Source organism: Ischnura elegans, chromosome 2, assembly GCF_921293095.1.
Source record: "Ischnura elegans chromosome 2, ioIscEleg1.1, whole genome shotgun sequence".
NCBI classification, from domain to species: Eukaryota; Metazoa; Arthropoda; class Insecta; order Odonata; family Coenagrionidae; genus Ischnura; species Ischnura elegans.
In genome coordinates, this window is record NC_060247.1 from 111,751,964 (window position 1) to 111,775,116 (window position 23,153).

The 23,153-nt window shown below is 39.9% G+C and overlaps 1 protein-coding gene across 3 annotated transcripts; it reads left to right on the forward strand.

Moving 5' to 3' along the window:
- The first annotated feature begins 2,005 nt into the window (after window positions 1-2,005).
- On the forward strand, window positions 2,006-11,791 carry LOC124154414 (calcium-binding mitochondrial carrier protein SCaMC-3-like). 3 transcript variants are annotated; one of them, XM_046528117.1, is made up of 6 exons: window positions 2,010-2,383; window positions 3,922-4,077; window positions 5,224-5,478; window positions 7,386-7,553; window positions 10,166-10,313; window positions 11,559-11,791. In XM_046528117.1, exons 2-6 carry the CDS (start codon window positions 3,967-3,969, stop codon window positions 11,759-11,761), a joined length of 885 nt encoding a protein of 294 aa, XP_046384073.1. In that variant the 5' UTR covers window positions 2,010-2,383; window positions 3,922-3,966; the 3' UTR covers window positions 11,762-11,791. The 3 variants fall into 3 exon arrangements, with proteins under 3 accessions (XP_046384074.1, XP_046384073.1, XP_046384072.1); XM_046528116.1 differs by having other exon boundaries at window positions 2,011-2,383; window positions 3,919-4,077; XM_046528118.1 differs by lacking the exon at window positions 7,386-7,553 and having other exon boundaries at window positions 2,006-2,383; window positions 3,919-4,077.
- The last annotated feature ends 11,362 nt before the right edge of the window (window positions 11,792-23,153 follow it).

Sequence of the window (23,153 nt, forward strand, 5' to 3'; positions counted from 1 at the left end):
CATTCGCATAGGAAAATGGAAATGCCCCCTCAACTTTCAAACTTTCGGTTTTTTTGGGACACCCTAATGGCCCAGACTGCACAAGTGAGGGTTGCGGACGGAGAATCTGCAGATTCTCCGTCCGCAACCCTCACTCACCCATGGGTGGGTAAACATTGGCCGAGGAGTGAGATAAGGCTATCCTCTATCACCGCTGCTTTTTAACGTATAAGTTGAGGAGATGGTAAGAGAAGCGTGGGATGAGTTGGAAACTGGAGTGAAAGTGGGAGGAACGATGTTCTAATCAGTGAGATTCGCCGATCATCTGGCATTGATTAGCCAGTCAGCGTGGGGGCTTCAGGTTCAAGTTAATGCGTTATACGAGCGTTGCGAGGAGTATGGGATGAGGATTAATCACAAGAGGACCAAGGTTATGCGGTTTTGTAAAGCATCACGAGCGAGGATTGTGAAACTTAAGATAAAGGTGGTTGAGGAAAAACTTGAGCAGGTTGAGCAGTTCAACTATTTACATACGTTAGTACGTAGGAAGTACGTTAGAGGAAAACGGATACTGTAGTAGGGCATCAGGAAGAGAATTGCATAAGAAAGGAGGCGTTCATGAACAGGAATGAGCTTCTGAGAGTTCGCTATGTAAGAGTTTATAGAAAAGGTTAGTGAAGAGTCTGACCTGGGGTGTCACGCTTTACGGTGCAGAAACGTGGACACTTAGGAAGGAGGAAGATATAAGACCGGAGACATGCGAGATGTGGGTGTGGCGAAGAATGGAGAAGGTGAAGTGGATGGAGAGGAGGAGGAACGACGAAGTGCTGGTCATGGTGGGTGGCAGAGGGTGGTGGGAGATGCAGCTTTTAGATGAGATAGGGAGGGGACAGAAGGTATGGGTGGACCGAGTACTCAGCGGGGAAGGGATATTGAAGAAAGTGTTAGAGGGAAGAATGTTAGGTAAACGAGGGAGAGGAAGGAAAAGAATAGGATTTTTAGATAGAATGAAAGGGAGTAGATCTTATTGTGAATTGAAGAGGGAAGTGCATGATGGAAGGGAAGACTCCCGGAATTCTTATTAAGCACTCCATGGAAAAACCGTAATCGGTAGAATACTTAAATAATAATGGTCATCGTTTGATTTCACCGAAGCGGTCGTAACTAATTATGGCTCGGCCTCCCTACGCATCTGTTTCCGAAGTCCAGGTCAAATTTGATTAGTTAAAATAAATAGAATAATTGCCCCTGGCTGGCCATTTATTTACGGAAAATCGCAGAAATATCCTTCCTCATAGGAATTTTTTGCTTTCTGTGGAAACATGAAATCATGGTTTCGCAAGTAATGGTCCATGGTCGCTCTCATAGCGGCGAGGGTATTCTCCATCCCACCATTCCATCGCTATCCCTACCATAGAGGCGTAGTCGGGCTCCTATTCGCGGCGGCGCCTCAATCCTTTTCTACGCTTAATTATCATGAGGAAAAAGTCTCTTGAACGGGCATTCGAACCATTGACATTGGGAATAGGGTTCACGTTTCGGTGGTGGCTTCTGGGAAGCTCATATATACCCACGGCGCGCATGGTCCGCGATGGTCGGGAAAGCCAAAGGTCTGTTATTCTATTCCCGGTTCAGGGGAATTTTTTCTCTTGGCAAAAAATTTGATAGTTTGATGCCTATTCACACGCATTAAAAAAATATTTCATGAAATCAGCTATTTATATTTTATTTTCATAATGCTGAAAGTCAAATTCGTCGTTGGTTGATGGCAGATATTAATATGAATTGAAAATATATCGAAAACTCGGCTGCCTCAGCGCTGCTGGACTAGTTTGCTGTCCTCAGCAGATGTATGGCAGGCAGTCGCCACATTTCGGGCTCGGAGGACGGCCGAAGTTCTTTAAATTCCCTTTTTTGTTGGTTGGTTTGAAGTTCTCTAAAGCCCCTTGGTTGTTTTACATAATGAGGGTAAAAACCGACTGCATGCCTACTGTCCGTTGGCGACCGTTGTTGATTTTGAGTTTCACTTGACTACGCTTGTCAACTATATTGATATTCATGTGGTTCATATGACGTAAACTATTAATTTATTTTTGTTCTTCACTTCCGTTTTGTGTTTTTGTTTTGATGCATTCACCGTTTTGTACAGAATTTTCGTCACCCATAAACTGTTTTGAATGCATTATCATGCTGTACCAATGGCCTTGCGTTGGTCATAGTTTGAGATGAGAAACCAAATAGAGTGTTTGTGTGTGTAAAAAAAAGTTGTGCCATGAATACCAAGTTAAGAATACAAGAAGAACGAATTAAATATCCAGTCGCATTCTACTGACCTGCCAGCGTGCGGGTCCACGAGAAATCGAAGAGGATACTTTTAACCATTACTAAGGAAAATGAGATACAAGTAAGTAATGTAACGTGTAAGAGTAGTGAGTTGTTTTAGCCTTTGTATGTCATGAATTCACGATCGTAAACGAAGATTACTTAAAAGTGTTAGGAAATGAACTAAGTAATTACCGCATTAAAATCCTAGATATTACTTGTAAATATGTAAATGGAAATTATTTTTGCTGAAAATATTCTCTATCTTCGCAGTGACTTGAATAAATATTTTACGTGTTCGACTTTTAGGGCATTATGGTTATTCTGTTGAATTTGACTGTGGCATTCATTTTACGTGTGGCAATCACTTAGTTTTAACTGTGAACCAGAAACTCATGTGGTAGGTTTCCTTATTCCAATATAGTAAACATACATTTTGCGTGGTACCTAAATGTATTCCGTTAAATTTGGCACTTTGGAACTACCCTGGTTTGATCGCATCGCTAATATTGACGTTCTTTTATTGATGTACACCAGTCGCGGGTACAGAAAAAACTTTGGGGTGGGGGAGGGGAGGAGCAAAAGATATTTGAGCTACCTTTACTGTTATCGTGATGAAAAATAATCAAGTAACATGCAAAGTTTAAGAATGCTTAATTTAAACTGATTATTTTAAAAGTACGAGACGATGCCATTTTATGATTTTTTTAAATTTCAATTGTGGGTCTGCAGTGTTTGGCATTGCCGGCGGCCCCGCAAAGGTGGGGGACGCGCCGTATGTGTCCGCCACTGACCTCCCACTTGTATTTATCATTGATTTCTGGGGTAATTTTTTCGTATTGTAACAGTTCTTCGAACCGGCAATCATTTCCTCGAGGAGTTATGAACTTCACACGTTATAGGTGCTTGTGGTACTTTGGGCTAATCGTCGTGGTTAAGTTACGTGCAATTTCAACGCCGTCTAATGAAAAGTAATCTGTTTCTATAACTAACGAATTAACGATTATGCTGACCCCTAATTCCGATTTCTTTTAAGCCAACGTATCAAATGTAGCATATTTGAGCTCACTGTTTAACGTTAGCGGCTTTACTTAGTGGAACCACGGAGTAGGAAAAGCAATTTCACTTTATACGTTCCACCCTGACAATACGTATTCCGCCAACTGTTGAGGCACTGTTATGTAATCATCGAGTAATGTGTACCTGGACATGGAAATCAAGAAAATTTACGTGGTATGTCCCACTCTGATTTTACTTGATGATGAGTTAAATTCGTCGAAATCATGATTGTAATCATGCGAATTTTCGGTAACAAGTTGAGTTTTATCGGATGGTCAATTTTTGTCGGATTTTCACAAAATTGTTGATTCACCACTTTTTTAACCCTCTTAACAGCCCTAGATATGGACGAAATGGCTGTGACCACTATTAATTCAAATGTATATATTACGAATATTATAGATCACATCATCACGAACGTAAGCTTTGGTCTTCATGTGATCGACGCGAGTGGCTATCTTGATAAATCTATACCAATGCTCGGCGGGTTACAATAGAGATAGTGGCCCAGTGCAGGATTCCTTGTTGTAATATTCGTGAAACATTTCATTAATTTAGCAGCAAAAACAGAGTGGGGATGGAGTCGTAGCTCATGGCAAAAAACGCATGGGGCTGAGCTGGGCGGACATGATGAAATACCTCGTGGCTGGAGGCATTGCTGGCGGAGTCTCACGTACGGTCACGGCTCCGGTGGACCGCATCAAGGTGTTTCTTCAGGTAAAACGCATCTTTATCTTGCAGCGGACAATTTTGAAAATTTAATTTCTTCTTCTGTTTATCAGCAATCTTATACAATGAATTATAATTTCATAGCATTTATTTTATAACTACCATAATGCCATATGATAAAATCATGATAAGGCCCTCTATACATCTAAAAACATTCATCTCTCACGCATAATAAGTGGCAGTGCCAAGCTTTGTCTTAATCCATTTAGTTTAATATAATTCGAAATCATGGATATTTTTCTTAGTTGCGAAACTGTTTTTTTTACCAACTTAACGTCGATTTGATTTCATATGGCTGCATTGCTTTTTGCATAAAGTCGGAGAAATCTTTTTAAAAATTGGAGTAGAAATCAGGGACACTGATAGATGGAAGTTGGTATGATCCGCTTCCTAATCCGTGCTTAAGCAGGTGAATTTTCCCACGAGGAATATTTTCACTTAAAAATTTAACTACCGTGTGACCCTCATTGTCAGTTAAGGTACACCGCTAGCTAGTGATGGGAAAATGTCGGTCAAAATCGATTTGTCGAGCAATCGATTTTTAATATAAATTAAAAGCTCGGCCTTTCAACAAAAATCGTATTTGAACCAAAATATTTATTTATCGAAAAACTGCGCCTCAAAAAAAAAAAAAACACATTTTGGGCTAAAGCATTTTTATTATTCACTCAGACAACGCTCAAAATATACATTGGAGTGATATAAAAACTACTTATAAATATGCTTGAATTATAAGTAGCAAAAAATTACAAATGCACGCACATTGAAGTTTTGTTATCACGTATTGGAACCACTCTGTTTCACTTTAACTTTTTAAGCTAGATCAACTGATTAAGAATATTTCTTAGTAATCCACGGCGTGCGTTACCAATTCTGACCGCCATGTATACAAGTATTTCAGTTTTGATGGATAACGTTATCATAGACTGATAGTAACGCTGCTGAAATCAAAGATGAAAAGATCATGGTTCAATCCCCATTACCTCGATTTTTTGCTATTAAAACTCGATTTCTTATTTTAATCGAAATATATTTTTCCATCACTATCGCTGGCTAGTCTTCGGTTAATTCTCGACTAATGCTCATTTGATCTAAAAAAGTATTCTATTGACCCTCGATTTTTTTTCTCCTCAGGCTAATTCAAAGTACGGTGGTCTCCTTTCATGCCTACATGCGTTGATCAAGGAGGGAGGTATCCTAGGACTTTGGCGTGGCAATGCTATGAATCTCATTAAAACGGTACCAGACTCAGCCATTAAATTCATGGTTTACGAACAAGCAAAAGCCATAACAGTGAAGTCCAACTCCAGAGAATTATCACTTCATCATAGAGTCTTAGCTGGGTCACTAGCTGGATGCACTAGTCAAGCAATTATTTACCCGCTCGAGGTATGCATTTCATAGATCGGCAGAATATTTCAGAATCTTAATGCTGTTGAAGTAGTCATGCATGCCTTAAATTTACGAAAAAATGAGACAACTTTACGGCCGGCATTCAAATTCGTTAGAAGTCGTATATTTGATACGGTCATTGATTATATTGGTGATTAATAAGATGTAGTTATCACCAGTGATGGATCCAGGACAGGGACAAGGGGGAGGGCTAAGTAGTCCCTCCCAGCAGTAGTGGGGTCCGAACAAAATTACCGTTCTCTCTCGTATAAATTGGATACCCAATGAGGGGGTAGGGGACTTAGTCCCCCCATAGATCCGCCACTGGTAAACATTCATAATTGGGAAATAATTTATGCTTCATTTTTGGTAAAAAAAAATCCAACTCCCTGATCTGTTTCATTATTCGTATATTCATTAATTTCGAACTCTAAATACTCATAGTTTTTCAAGAATCTTAGATTATATGGCATAAATTTATACTAGTATGTGACTATCCGACAAGATGTTGTATGCATTGGGTGCTTTCACGGCGAATAGACCGTGTAAAAATCTCTTAAGACTGCCTCCGGTTCAGGAGCTGGAAGCATTTCGACGGCCGAGTCGTACAGCGAAACGTAGGTAACATTTCATTAATGGATTCAAAAACCTGAGACTCGACTGAAAGTAACGCCTCTTATTTGGAGAAGGGATGACAGGAGTTAGGAATGATGTAGATAATATCTAGTTTATTAACTGGATAAAATTTAGATGATACTTCATGATGTAATTCTTTGCGGACCAGAAAGGGCATAGCTGAGAGGGCATAGGGCATAGCATAAGAGGGTGAAAAGTCCCCCTCCGGGATTTTTCCCGTACTCAGGGCATATGATTTGGGATGAAATAGGACTAACCTCCCCACGCTTCCATTTTTGTTACCAGTTTTCATAGAAATCTGTCCCTGTGGTGGGCATTGCAAGCGCTATGAGTATGGGCGTTCATGAGAGGACGAAATGTTTGTAAGATGGCACGAGACGGGTGTTATGTAGTGCCAGGGCATAGAAAAACAGTAAAAAAATGGCCAAAATCGCATATCCTATTTTTTCGCAATGTTCCACCACCTTAATTGTTTTCCAATTCACTAGCCGAAAGTTATTCAAAGACGCCACCGGAAAACATAGTTTCATTGTGGCCCGCCCATCAAATCGACGCCATTTCTAATTGTCTCGCTGAAAGTTCATGAAAACAAATGGAAATCTGCTCTATTAAAAAAAGCTTTCAGATGCCGAAAACAGCATTAAAATGTATGCTTCCTAATCCGAGATATCTAAAAAACAGTGAAAATCGTATTTTCCAGCTAGCCGGCCTAGGTGGGCTTCTAGCGCGCTGGAAGTGTGGGGAGGTTAGTCCTATTTGATACCAAATCGTATGCCCTTAGTAGGGGAAAAATTCCGGAGGGGGACTTTTAATTCCCTTTTGCTGCTATGCCCTTTTTAGTATTTTCATCTATCTAATTACACATCCGAATTATTATCATTTTTTGATGTCCCAAGTCCAAGAAAGTATTCAGGTATTCATTTACCATGGAATTAATTATTTTTCTATCTTGGAGGCTGTACTAATAGCTAACGGCTATAAATACTGCCCTAAGACGTTTCACACTAAGTACTTTAATGTTCTCTGATGTGTGCCGTGTTTCGCGCCGTCCAACCTACCAGCAAAGAATACAGCAAAGCGTCTATTTTCGGCACTTAATTATGGATTTGAGCACTTGTGCAATCTGTCACTTTAAGCAGCACACTAATTGACTGCGCCTCAATACGTCAGCATTTATGTCCGACTAAACAATAAGATTTGTCGTATAACAGATTGAAGAACTATTTATGTTCTTAAAAATCGAATATATTAATTGTGATTATTTTTAGTCATTGAAAACCAGATTGACACTGAGAAAGACTGGCCAATATTCAAGTATCCTTGATGCTGTAGTGAAGATAACCAGGAAAGAAGGAATGAGATGGTACTACCGAGGTTTTTTACCCAATATTCTAGGCGTGATACCGTACTCTGGGATCGATTTAGCCACATACGAGGTAAGGATTTCCTAACTTCCAGTAATTACCTTGTTTTTTGTGTACAGTTAATAGCTGCGCAACGAATCTCTTAAATTATATTACATTCCACCGTACGGGTATAATTTCGTTTTGCGATTCATTTCCTTCTAAATTACATCTTCTTTGCTTTGAATATATACCTATTTCATATGACCATTTTGTAGGTTTTTTATGCCATAAATGATTCGGAAGTAAAGTGGCATGCAGCTGCTCTGTTACTGTTATTATCTTCACGAGAAAATTATTATTTCAGTCGCAATGGTTTTGAGAGCCTCAAAGCCAATTTCTCAGACGTCGCATTCTTTTCGGAGTAGAATTAGCGGCCGAATGATGGTGGGCATGGATATTTTAGATCAAGCTATCAGAAAAACTTCATATCCACCCCTTTAATGAAACCGTGCGTGGCTCGCACAGGGTGATCATATGAAATAGACCTAAATGAGGATTATTTTGCATTGCCTCTCACGGCGTTGATCGTCTATGAATAGTCAATATCGACAGCTAAGTTCTAACAGCACGTATCTCAAAAATAGAGGAGGAGAGCAAAAAAGCGATTATTTTTTTTACTTGTGAACTGAAATTTAAAACCAAAAGTTCATAAAACTGAAAAAGAAGCATTCATTTTCAAACAAAGAGTTGTTTTTTGCTTGTATTTTAATTTTTAATGTTATTACACTTTGTTTAAGATACATGTCTTAAACCGGCCGAATTTGAGATTCGTGTTGTTAGAACTTAGCCATCGATATGCTGAATACAATCAGTGTTGCTGCCCTTATGCCGTGAGAATCTTCCTAAAATACGCTGGGGCTCATATCAGATGGGGTCTCCTGCACTGTGGTTCTTTTACGCGTGGGGTCGTTGCTGGAAAAAGGAGCCCTGAAGTCGATAAATAAAGGAAACCGCAAATACCGTAATCTTAAATTATTGTTCCCCCCCCGGCGAACAATTGCAGTAAATTTTCTCGGGTGTCGCACCTGGCCAGGTCCTCCATATCTCCTTCCAACGTTTCGATGAACAACTCGCCCATCGTCATCAGGGATTCAGGAATGCAAAGATCTTGGATACGAAAAGAATTTTTGTTGTGCCTATGTTTCGCGAGGAGTGTTCCTTTAACTAAATCTCGCTGGATTGCTACTTTTAGCAGGGATGGCAATAGAAACTAATCGAAAGTGAAAACCAGTAAAATGTCAATAGTTTCGTTCCTAGTAGTGAAATGTAGAAACGGCGCGAAACGGATTTAAACCCTAGGAGCTAAAATCAGGGTCGAAACGAAATCGGAGTCAAAACTTAACTAAAACTCTAGGACGAAACGAAACGCCGGTAATATTTCGCACTGGAAGGATCACTTGCTTCACCTTCGAACGGTTTAGTTTCGACACACACACTACCGCCATTAGATACATGGGGCACTCATATTTTTACCACGAGCAGGGGAAAGGTAAACTCAAACTGGCCATTCGATATAGGATCGAAGTTTTTCCCGGCGAACAAGTTGAAGGAATTCTTCTCGGGTTTTCCACCGGTTGAGGCTTTCCATGGCCGACGTTTCGAGGCTCGACTCGAGATTCGTCATCAGGGCAGTTGAATGTCGGACTGAGGGTTTGATTCCCTTATATACCCTTCTTGGAGGTCAGGTGTCACGTGATTGGTTGAGGACTGGTCTCTTGGCAGCCAATCCGTTGATCCTTTGGCTTTTTAGAGCTGACAGAACGGGTTTCCAGGTGTTGCTGATGGCATAGCCTGCGTCACGGTTGAAGTTTTTATGGTCCAATCGAATTTCTATGGCCTCCTTTACGACTCTATCCCAATATTTGGTGGAACGCGTCAGGATCTCGGCATCATCAAACTGGATGACGTGGTCGTGTTGTATGCTGTGTTCAGCTATGGCCGATTTCTCCGGTTGTCCCAACCTTAGGTGCCTTAGGTTCTTAGGTGGAAAAAATGCTTGGGTTTTTCGGTATGTGGACGACACCTTAGTGGTTTGGCCTCACGGCAAAGATACCTTGGAGACGTTCCTCCAGCACATGAACAACCAACACCCCAATATTGCCTTCACTATGGAACTAGAAAACAACGGGAACCTGCCTTTCCTCGACATTCTAGTCGTCTGACCTCCAAGAAGGGTATATAAGGGAATCAAACCCTCAGTCCGACATTCAACTGCCCTGATGACGAATCTCGAGTCGAGCCTCGAAACGTCGGCCATGGAAAGCCTCAACCGGTGGAAAACCCGAGAAGAATTCCTTGGCCATTCGATTTTTAAGTCAATGCTTTCACCTCTCTACACGTATATCAAGCGTATTGGGTCGAAACTATTCCCTCTTTTCTCCTCCATTATATCCTCCATTCAACATCTGGGATCAAAAGTTAACTATGAGCAGCGGAGTATCGATTAATTTAGTTTCGCTCCCGGGATTAAAGTTTCGTCCCGGGTCGATACTAACCTCCTTGGTGATTTTAATTTCGTCCGTGAACGAAACTAAACCTAGGCCTTGCATTTTCGTTTCCCTCCGAATCGAAACGAAACATTTTCGTTTCGTTTCACTTGCCATTCCTGGTTTTTAGGCTAATGCTGAATGAATATTTTTCAGACGATAAAACTCCATTACCTTCTGAGTCATGAGGATGGACAGCGCCCAAGTCTCCTGTATTTCGGCGGCAGTGCAGCCGTGAGCAGCTCTTTTGGGCTCATCGTAACCTACCCCTTCGCCCTTGTGAAGACCAGGCTCCAGGCTCTCGGCAAGTTTATCTGAATATCAGACATATAGACCGAGTATTGCTCTCAAAGTATGTAAAGGGTATTTCAGGAGGAATCTGCAATACTTCGTTAATTGAAATATGAAACAATTTTAAGCATTTTTTGTACATAAACATGGGACCGAAACTCCTTTGTTCAGCCTGAATCACACTTTAATTTTCTTTCGTCGCGGAAAGTGATCAATACAGAGATCGCTTTTCGCGACTGGTAAAGCGATCGCTCTAGTGATCATTTTTCTGAATCACACGGTCCCTCCCGCCGTCGCTCACCGCATCATTTCCGATATCACAGCTCGTTGTCAGGGGCCCGCATCACGAAAATATATAGCGTGTTTGTTTATATATGTCGTTTCCACGATTGTCAAACGTTGTGCTGCAACCCTTCCATATGGGAATGAATTCCGATTGCCTGATACAGGGTTTTATTGACGGTTTTAGCTACGGAAAAAGCTACCAGGCGAGTGATGTAAAAAGTAATGGGAATCCTCATCATTAGAGTGATCACGAAAAACAATTGTCGGCGACGATCATTTGCGAGTGATCACTCGCGATTGTATAATTCATGGTGTCGCGGGCCGCGTGTTTTACACCCCTGCTATAGATCTTCATGAGAGTACCACCAGAGCGCGCAACAAAATATTTAGATTTCGCACCAAAACCAGCAGAGTGCACCAACTACAACTTTGGTTCTCCCATCCAAAGGACGTCGACTAGACGTGTTTGGTGTAACACTCTTTGCTTCTGGTTATCTCATCCAAATGATTAGTTATTATGTCGTATCATTCTTGATGGCGCATCCGAACCTCCCCGCCCAAAAGAGCTTAGCGTGTAGAATCCAAACCTGTTCTCTCTGTGTAAAAAATACTGCCCAGTAGTTTAGGCATTAAGGTCGTAGCAGCAACAATAAATATTTTTTGTTAATTTAGCATTGAAGTGATGAATGATCAAATGCATTTTATGAAATGAGTGAAGGATATTTAAATAATTAATGCTTGAAATAATCATAATATTAACTTATAATTGTCGGCATAAAAGCAACCATTGGTATAATTTTGAAATTTCTATATTCTCGGGCAATTCGGAATAATGTGTGTCCCATCCTCCTATGGATATATGTACGAGTAGGCATTATTTTTTATTTCATTCTAGCTTATTTTTGTTTTTTTTTTATAAAAGGGCATTGGTTATGAAAGTAAAGAGTTGAAATAATTTTTATTTCAATTTTAGAGATACCACTTGAAGAGAAGAGAGTTGGAAAAATTAAAGAGCTGACGATGATTGATGTTTTTCGAGAGGTGATTCAACGTGAAGGAGTTTTTGGACTTTACCGTGGAGTACTTGCCAACTTAATCAAAGTTATTCCTGCCGTGTGTATTAGTTACATGATAAACGAAAAATGCCGTCAATCCTTTGGATTAAAGTTATTATAATGAATAAAATCATTTTAATTTTCAATAAAATTTGTGTTCTTTTTTTGCTAGATGTTGTCTTCCAAGTGATACCATTTTTGTGTAGCAGACTTTCATTATTTCCCAATTGTTATTTTAAAAACTTGAAAATAGTAATTGTGATTCACTAGCCTCATCCCTGTTTTATTTAATGTGATTTGTTTGAAGTTGTCTATTTTTTCTTGAAGCGAGGATATCACCTTTAAGATCTTGACGCCGAAAGTTAGTATTTTGTAGTTTTGGTGATTTTTGATAAATTTAAGAGATCAGTTTCAATTTATCACGGATACATGTTTAAGTGAAGTCTATAAAGGGGTTTTATATTCTTTTTTTACGGTTTTTAAACGGTCCTATGAATGGATATTTGGGAAAATGAGATAATTCGAGCGAAAGTAAAGCATTGTCTCCCATTCATTAATAAAGCACATACTCTTTTCATTTTTCGTCATCCTCAACTAACCTTGTAAATTTTTATGAGTGAGAAAATACTTCATGTGCAATTATACCTAGTAATGTAAACGTTTGATTACATAGAATTCAGGAAAGATGTGGAAAGAAAGGAATGACTAGGAGTAATCACTAAAACTCGAAACCAGATCCCATCGATATCACTCTTTATTCTGTACCAATTGAACTATTAAATCACTTATTGTTAGACTCAAAATTTCTTCGGCTGGGGTTCATTTGAAAAAAATAGCTTTTTATTTTATTCTGTTTTCTCGGGTATTTCCGAGGAAACTTCTCGAAACTCGTGTGACAATGTCATTTCGAATATTCTTCACGATGAATGACAACTTTGTGGCGCGTTTTCATTAAAATTTATGTCATTTTATTAATTTTAATGCTATTATTCACTCTTGCCACAATACGATGCTTGCTGAAATTCAAATTTAAAGTAATAATTTATGCCAGGAGTTTTCAACATTTTTTGTTGTAAGGGTCAAAAACCGACTTCATATAGTCCGGAGGTAAGTGCGTACCCAGGATCATTACTAGGGGGGGCCAGCCGTGGTCTAGGGGGGGCAAACTAGGTTGTGACATTAGTCAATGAGATTATTTCCTTGAAAAATAGTTTGGTGGGTTTAAAGAAATGTTGTTGAATGTTTTTTTTTCAATTCAGTACTGATTTTGCTTAAAGACTTTTGCGATTTTTGCTTATGGGGGTGGGGGGGGTGGGGGAGGGGGGGCAGCCGCCCCTCGCTGGGTACGCCCATGCTTTGATTCACTTCTGATCTGCGGTGAGGTTATTGCAAAGTGGATAATCTGCAATGCAGCAGTGCACGATTGTTTATGTTGCGACACAAATAATAGTAATATTAGTCAATGTTCAAATAAAATGTGATCCATTTTTCATACGATAACTATCATCAATATTAGAAATGTTGTATTTAATAAAACAATTTTTTAAATAATTTATTAAATTCATTTTAAAATTTAAAAATAAATTAATATAAAGAAATGTTATGAATTAACCTTCATGCAGAAGAAAAATAATCAGTCATTTTATGTAAATTCTAAGTCGTGGATTTTCGATTAGTTCTCTATTAATAAGGATGGTCTTTCTTTTCGTTGGAATTCATTTTTTTTGCGTTCACCTCCAATTTCAACCGAGGATTCTAATAGTTGTTCATCGCCAAGTTACCACTTTTTATCTGTTTAGGTTTTTCTGCATCTAGGGGGGGCAGCTGCCCCTCCTGCCCCTCGCTAGGTACGCCCATGTCCGGAGGACCATAATGCTCCACGTCACTCTATCACCTCACAATGAAATGATAAAAAAAAACATGTAGGGGAATCCGTGGTGGAACGGGTGGCGGGGCGGAACGGGGAAGCGATTTTTTTAAGTGCGCAAAAAGGTGTTGCGCAAGCGGCAATAACCATATATATTCCTGATTGGTGTTGCTTATAAGTTAAGCAAAACCAATCAGGACTAGTTATAGTTATTGCCGATTTCTTTCGCACTTAAAATTCGCTTACCCCGTTTCGCCCCCTCTCCCGGTTCTGCCCCTGATTTCCCTAATTTCAAAGTGCAATAATCTTTATCGGTTATAAAGTTCATTCAATAAATGCGATTTTTGACGTTGTTTATTTTTACCGAGTGCGTCGATATTTGGTGTTATTTTTGCTGTCGTATGCGATATTTTCTTTGGCCTCCAGGAGCCGCAAAAAATATAAAATCGTTTCAGGCTTGATTTTGTGGAATATTGCTATATCCTTGATAAAAACACAAATGGTAATTTCCACACTATTTAATTTAACACTCAACGACCAACCAAATCTCTCTCGGTATTTATACCCAGGCCAAAAAATTAGCCTGCGGGGGATACGGGTTGAAGACCCTTGATTTAGACAATATACGGTAAGTACGTAGCCGAAATGTTGAAAGAATAGTGCATTGAAATTTGTCACGAAGATGTCCTTTCTCTAAATCTCATATCATTCCCCATATCCGTGTGAGCGTGGATGAAATATTTTCCCGAGATTTTTCTGCGAGCGGGGATGCAAGCCCTATTTTTCTTTTCGTCGGCGCGGCGGAGAGGAGCTTGTGACGCTACGAGGGAAATGGGAAATGAAGTGTATTCGCCTGCAATGCGAAAAATGTCGTGATGCATGCGTGCCTCACTCTCCGTAAAGACATCGCTTCCTTCCCCTCTGCCGCACTAATCCTCTTTGATGCCGCCATTGTCCTCCTATCTATCGCCCCTTTGGATTCTGTGATAGGCGCAGTCACACCCATCCCCTCGCGAAACGTTCAGGAAAAGGATAAGCCTCGCGAAATTCCCAGCGAAAGAGGATTTGCCTCTTTATGGCGCTGTCAACTATCCCGTTTCACTCCAGTCTCGAACATTTTCTGAGCGTCCTACAGTCCCGTCTTCAGTGGGCGTCAGAAAGCAAAATTCTCTGAGGGATTTACCCTGTTTTTCCATTGGAAAATGGCCACATTGGAAGAGCTGTTTTTATCTTTATTTTCATCGTTTTATGTGTCATTAATTGATCGAGGCGACAACGATGAAACGGTGGCAACGAGCGATTCCCGTGGAAGTAAGCCATTTAAGCGAGCCCAGAGTCATCTGGATTGCCACATTATAACTACGACCTGGTGACGGAGTAGTGTTGAGAGTGCAATCCAGAGGACTCTGAGTGAGCCGTTGCTCGCGCGCCATCGTCGGTCACTTATTGAACTTCTTAACAATGCCCTCGATTGCTTACAAGGAGGTTGTAAATTTACTGGAGGGGGCACCACTGGTTCCGAGCGTTGAGCGCAGTGTGGCAGGAATGGGGGTGCTTGGGTAAGATAGCCTTTTACTTGTTTGCTTGATTAGGATAGCCTTGGATAGAATACTTTGACCACAACATTGACAATGCCATAAGAATATTTCTCGGGTTTCCCACCGGGTCTCGTATCGGGTTGTAGTTCCCAACGTTTCCATGACTAAGTCCGTCATCGTCATCACAGTCCGTCATCGTCCGACGATGACGGATTTAGTCATGGAAACGTTGGGAACTATAACCCGATACGACACCCGGTGGGAAACCCGAGAAATATTCCTGCAGAGCATACGCCGGGAAAAACTCAGATTCTACAATGCCATAAGAGTCAATGCTAACTATTAGGTGAAATGTTCGGTCATGATCGTTGTTACGTTAAAATAAACTATCGCAAACGAACACAGTAAACCTTTTTTCTATCATTATGGGGAGGCTTCGTAAAAGTATGCCTCGAATATCTTTTTCCATAGAAAAATTGTTGTCGATCACTACGGTTCCACTGTGCAACTAGCTTAGCCGAAAATAACATTGTGCTAGTGTAAAATATCCATTCCCCTGATATTCTACTGGTAAGAGATTACAGCCAATGGAAATCTTACGATAGCGGACCGGTCGCAATAATAGTACGTAAGTATGTTCACGACGACATATTATCACTACGATATGACTATAGGGACAGTTTAATATACACATTAGTATGACGAACGATCGGAAAACTCCGACGACAATCAAGAAGTAATTGTTGCATTTTCATTTTATAAATCAGAGGCGATATAAGGAATAGAGTACGTGATTATACATATACGTAGACATAGGCGGATCCAGGGGGGGGGGGGGCACGTGGGCACGTGACCCCCCCAGACCCTTAAAAATATGCTAGATTTTTAATACGGTCCCATTATCATTTCGTTCGTTTTGTATGACGAAGTATCCTTGTGCCCCCCCCCTGAACAAAATCCTGGATACGGCCTTGCTTGTGCCCCTCCCAGAAAGAAATCCTGGATCCGCCCCTGTACGTACACTGTTTGAGACTAAGTAAGTCCGAAAATTGTCAAACCAAGATGGCGGAATTCTGACCACGCTTTAAAATCGAATACAGCGCCTCCAGATATTTACAACCTCCATGTTTGCTAGTGTGACGTAATCCGAACTAATGCCCAAATGAGGAAAAAAACAGAATAAGCACCCTTAAGAGCCCCCCCCCCCCCTCCATCCCATCCTCTCCGCTTACCCTATTCACTTCCCCCTCAACTTTCCCTCACATTCCTGGGCAGTCCGCGTTATTAGTCGTGATTAAAACCTAATCGACTTTGGATTAGCCTTGGTTGCAGAATTGCCTCGGTGATGAGTGGTTTGCATGGGACGAGTTGATAGATTTGGTTCAAAGTCCATTTTTTCACGAATGAACAGATAGGTGGGAAAAAGGAATGTTACATAATTAAGCTGAGATTGTAATTGGCTAAAGTCCTCCAACTATGGGCTACATCCAATAACAACCGTTGTACGGGAATGGAATCCGTCACTCTTAGCCTGTCCCACGGCAGGTAAACACCACCCGGGAAGGTATTCGAATAACCGGGTTCAGAGATTGTTTTTTACTTTCTAACTTGACTTGACATTTGGTTTTCCTGTATGCAGACTCATTCAGAGAAATGTGAAGACTAGAAATCGGTCACGTTTGGGGAAATCATCACTTTCTGTGACCCCTTGTTAGTATGCAATAATACGTCTGAGTTCCTAGGGAGAAAAGTGGCTTTTAATATTTATCAGTTATTTTCAAACATTGTTTTTTAAGATGATGGAATAAAAACTTTTTTCAGTGAGCCACCTTAAAAATGCCATATTGTCAATGGTTCCAGAAACTACGGGGCGCGGAGGGTAGCATCCGCCGCCCCCCCCCCCACCTCTTAATCCACCACTGCTCAAACAAAAGGATACCAGAAATCATGAACTATTGATGATGCTTAGGTTCATGCCCAGATAGCACAAAGTAAGTGAGTTAACCGTTTCTTATGGTTTTCTTACGGAAAAAAATGATAAGCAGCTTATCGTAAGCTAAGGGACTTATATAAGGCAAGGGTAAGACGTTAGGGGCGTTTAGGTAAGGAATGCCGTCAAATATCCTCAGGCAATGTAAGTCACTTCTGTTGGAGCGCCAAAGGCGGCTGAACAGCGTACTACACATGCTACGCGGCTCATCTTGACATGAATTTAAAGGCTATTGGGGAAATTTAGCGAGTTTTTAGAAGGGCTGAACAACTGATAACAGATTTTCCCGTAAATAGAAAAAAATTAATAACTGCAAGCAACCGGCTAGTGAAGATATAAAGCATAGTACAAGTACTCTATCCATGCGGCGGAAAGAAAAAAAAATAACGTCAAGATGGATCCGAACGTGCGACCCTCGGAACCGAAGTATAACTCACTAACCACTATACCACGGCAGTTGTTGAGAGAAGGTGGCGTAGTTACTAATTAAATATCCAATTATGTAAAAAAAACTTGTTTGGCATGTGCATGAAAAACTGAATTTATTCAAGGTCCATACATTTTAACATTTATGAATTTTAAATTATGGTTTGATAACCCGACGACTACAATACGTATTTTAGATGTTCCTTCCGGCATTTTTATATTATTCTACGTTGGTATTCTTGTGAAATTGTGTTTTTCTTACGACCTTCGTTAAGCTATCAGTTCATAAATGTGAATGATTTTCAAATGATGGCGGTATGATGTTATTTCTCCTCATAATATAGAAGCGCCAATAATAAAAACATTGTTTTAATGCAAAAAGGCCTTAATTAACACTCTGTAACGATGGGATAATAACAGCATCTACGGAAGTGCTGAAAGTTTGGCATCCATTTTGCCATTACTCTGGATGTTTGTCGCCCTGGCCGTAAGAAACCCATAACAAGCTTACTTGAGAAGCGACTTCCTTATTTCTTCTTTTCACCTTATCTCAATGACTTATAATGTGCTAGCTGGGTGATAATAATGGAGCCCTCGTCTCGACTAACAAGGGGAATACACGACCTTCGCATCGCCGATCGAGCTCAAATTTTGCGAAGCGGTAGTTTATGGGTACAAATGTAATATGCCGAAGCGAGACGACGCACTTCTCGTAAAATTCCGAGAAAAAAGCAATTAAAAATCGTTAAAAATGAAGGTACGCTATATAAGCTGTTTTGAACGCTAACGTTAAACAATAGGGCGAGCCCAGTGGATACGGTGTACGACTGTGAAGATGAAGGTAGCGAGATCGATGCTCGCTCAGGGAGCTTTTTTTTGTGTTAATTTTTTAGAATTTTATTGTTTAAATTTTTAAAGTTCGTTTTCTTATCTTCGTTACTACTATGGAATATATTTTTAAAAGAGTTTTTTAAAATATTTAAATCAGGAATGGATCAGCTTGGGATTAGGAACTGAGGATGAAGGGTGGATAGAAACCCGGCGTCGGCATTAGCCTGCTCTTAACGAAAGGCGCCAAGGGGACCACGGCTTAACGTCCCATCCGACGGACGGTGTACTGCACAACTAGTGTAATCCACATTACACGCAGGGATTGAATTTAGGAATGCCCCTTAATTCTTTACCGAGATTTGGATGTGGCAGGCCAGTACACTGCCTCACCACTCCAGTTAATCCTTTATTTGCAATTTTCAGGATGGAACTCATCATTAAGACATGCAAAGCAAAGTGATTTGCGGCAATTTGTCTTAATGATGAGTTCCATCCTGAAAATTGCAAATAAAGGATTAACTGGAGTGGTGAGGCAGTGTACTGGCCTGCCACATCCAAATCTCGGTAAAGAATTAAGGGGCATTCCTAAATTCAATCCCTGCGTGTAATGTGGATTACACTAGTTGTGCAGTACACCGTCCGTCGGATGGGACGTTAAGCCGTGGTCCCTTTGGCGCCTTTCGTTAAGAGCAGGCTAATGCCGACGCCGGGTTTCTATCCACCCTTCATCCTCAGTTCCTAATCCCAAGCTGATCCATTCCTGATTTAAATATTTAAAAAAACTCTTTTAAAAATATATTCCATAGTAGTAACGAAGATAAGAAAACGAACTTTAAAAATTTAAACAATAAAATTCTAAAAAATTAACACAAAAAAAAGTTCCCTGAGCGAGCATCGATCTCGCTACCTTCATCTTCACAGTCGTACACCGTATCCACTGGGCTCGCCCTATTGTTTAACATTAGCGTTCAAAACAGCTTATATAGCGTACCTTCATTTTTAACGATTTTTAATTGCTTTTTTCTCGGAATTTTACGAGAAGTGCGTCGTCTCGCTTCGGCATATTACATTTGTACCCATAAACTACCGCTTCGCAAAATTTGAGCTCGATCGGCGATGCGAAGGTCGTGTATTCCCCTTGTAAGGTTTAGGCATATTTTTAGGTATATTTTTCGTATAAAAGTTTTAGGCATATTTTTCGTATTTTTGCGGCACAGATTTCGTTGAATGATTTTTATCACCCAGTATTTCAAACCTGGGTTGAATAAGTGATGGTAAATGTCATCTCAGCCTACGCAGGGTTGTAAGTTTTACGCATTGTGGGTAGTGGAAAAAAAATTGTACGGGGTTTTTCATTCGGGTGTCCAAATGCGTCACCCGAGATTTGATTTGAGATCCTTCGGACAGTAGTCTGACACGAGGCCATCTTGCTCCCAAGTGTAAATTGAATACTTTTTTCTGCCAAAATGTTTTTATTTGAATTCTATAGTGTGTTTTACGGTAATAATTTGTATTTTTCATCAATATTTAAACTGTGTACATTGGAAATGAACTTAAATTAGCACGTGCTGAGGGAAAGCAGCTGAATATGGAGGACCTTGTAATTATATACAAATAACCACCGTACCATTTTAAAGATATTTAGGTAACTAGGACTAGAATTTACCAATCCCAGGATAAGGACAAGACAGGATACAATGTATTGTACCAGCAACATACTGGAGACGATTAATAAGTCGTATCTGGAGCACAGTAGAGAGGGCATTCTATACCCCCTTTCCCTCAGTTTTCTCCATGCATATTGGCCACAGATATGATTATTCGCTCAACTTCTCTCTTGAGACTACGTTCCACTCAGAACTCCACATGACACGAGTATGTCGATCACCAAATTGGCTTGATTATTTTTTTTCCTCAGCTTCGACAGACTTCCAATATTTCCTGAGATTTTTTCCGCCGAATCCTTTAGTTCGAAGAAATATGGGAAGTCTTCCTATCGGAGTCTAATTGGGGAATACTTGCGATTTTTACGAAATGACCCGCTTTGTGAGCTCGCTTGCCGGTACACATAAAGACAGGCACCGCCTCCGACCTCGTCTGGACGGTGCTCTTTTTATCAAAGGGACCTCATGGAGTCCCCAGGCCGTCATATAGAAGCTTGATTAAGTTGCCAAATTGGCCGCATTTTCATCGTTTTTTTTGCAATGTTTGCATCGCGGCGATATGCACAGAGCGATCCAGATATTTCAAAATGTTTGTATACTTCCTCATTTCTCGACTTGAACTCATTCGAATGGATCGATGTCCAGGCTAAAGGGCAATAGGGTAGTTTCCTTCATAAAAAAAACGAAAGGCATTGTTTGCGATTCGTAACCCAACATTTGTGTATTCATAATATGCCAATTATTTGGTTTTAGGTATCCTAGTTTAAACGATTGTTAAAGGTCAATTTTAACCTAATTTGAAAAAGGCCAAATTGGCGCCTATGTGATGCCATTCCACGTGACGTCACAGTTATTCACAAGTAGATTCTATACGAATAGTCAGGAGTTCTACATCGTCTGAGATTACCAATGCATGCATGTGGCACAGAGATCAGGGAACATTTCTTAATAATCACCTATTAAAACTGCCTATGGTTGGAATATTTCCTTCGTTTGATAGGGTATTAATAATCCTTATTTAAGCCAAGCGCTACCTGCTAGCAGGATACTCTGCTACCTGCATCGTATCGACGCTCATAGCCTCGCACCAAAGTCGCCTCACATGGCGGCAGCTGGAACCAGAATGACGTCGTGCGGGCTTTTTCCAGCATTCATACTTAGCCGTCGCGTTTTCGCGCGCTTGAAATGTTTCACTTTTCATTTAATCGCGAAAAATAGATATCGTCATTCAAAAATCTAAAAGCGTGAAATACGTACTCCAGGAGTAATAATCTTTCGATTTAGGAAATTAAAAAAAGGGAACCACTCTATTGCTAACACATTTTACGGACACTTGGAATCTTGACAATTTAAATTGCCTCATCTTGTTGCTCTTCTGAGTCTTTCGTAATTCTTAACCTTCTTCTAGTCGAAGGTTATTATTCCTCCATAATTTTGTTTTAATCTTAAATATGTTAGAAAAATGCAAATATTAATGGATTTCGCAACAGCAATTTCAAGTGCAAATAATTAAAAAAATATCGGGTAGATTAAAAAATATAAAATATTTGAATTTATTAAACAAATTTTCTAATGTTTCCTAAATCATATTTCAATTCATTAGTTTTAAGTTTCCCTTTCACCCAAAAATCACATTGCGCTGAAAACGATACACGTGCACCATTTTAATATGCTTTTGTGAACTGGCTGATTTGGGTGAGTTTTAGAATCAACGGTAGAGCTTTTGGCGTGGAAGTTTGTTTAGAATGGATAGAGTACATGTAGGAATAGCGTTTATGAGTGATGAATTCCATAGACTTTAACATCGCAAATGTATGTTTCGGTTAATAGCCTTAATTATATCTAATTTTCCCGTGAAATTCTGGTATCTCTGCCGTCAACGAAGCCAGTGGCGACCTTTGTAAACCTCTTTACACACTCGGTGGTTGACAGCATGCACAATGATAGATTCTACGTTCCTGTTTTACAATATTCGCGTTTGTTTTTACCCTCGTAGACCTTATTTGCCCGTTCCATCCTTATTAGAGACAGATTGTCCTTTCATCGTTTTATTGACAGCTGTTTTTATGGGGTTGGTGGCGAAGCGAGAGGGCTGTTTCCGGGTGAAGAGATGTATTGGGGTCTTGTGTGTTCGCCTCGTAGTCACATATCCGCCCCTAGTTGTCGTATTTGACCGAATTGTTCTTCCTGGGGAGGAATGGTGCTTCCTTTAACATTCAAATAGTGTTTTAGCGTGGTGTTAGCCAGATAGAAATTCTCACCCCCTTGAAAAAATATTCCTATCCTATATTAAAATCCTACTCGTGGTGGCTTGCGGGGTATAATGTTAATGTATCATATAAGGGCGATGGTGATGGCTTAGGGTGTCAGAAACCAAATAGAGCGAGATAAATTCATGGTAAAAAGTAAATTATCCATGTATCCTATTTTTCATCGAGCGCAATAAAAGTCTGACTATCGCAGTCGTTGAGTAACGGGGAAGGTGAGGAAAATTATACGATCGATTTATATAACGGCCAACCTGTGAGCCAATGAAGTTAATTCAATGTAAACCTATATTCAAAGATAAATTCTGTACAAATCAGCGTTAGCCTACATTTACAGATATATTCTGAACAATAATTGATGCAGAAAATAACAACCTTATATGCCTCAAGAGACATCTTAAACCCGTTGATTAAAGGGCATTTCCATGATAATGTCAACTTTTTCTCTCAAATTAAAAATTAGGCTGGAAATATTTTATCTTGATAAATAAATAGCTACATGATAGAATTTTAAGAAATCGGTATTTGAAAATTCATTCAGGGACTTATTAAAATTTTTAAAACTATACTTCGAATCACAGAGTCTTGAAGATGTTTAAAATCATTACACTTGGGAGGTTGACATGGGAGTAATTCCGTCACATGTTAATTTTGGGCATATTTCTAAGGTATTTAAATAATTAATTTTGTTTATGTATATGAACATCACCTTTATAAATGTTCTTTGATCATATACAGTTAGAAGTTTTGCATTTTTTTTTATTTTACAATTTTATCGAAATGCCCTATGGCATAGTTTTCTCTTAAGGTAATTCCGTCACAAATGGAATTGCCCAGAAGTAAAAGGAGGTGTAAAAACATCGAATAAAATTCCAATGGCGCCGCTTCACTTGAGTCGTGGATTCGTTTTGACTATTTTATTCCACAGAT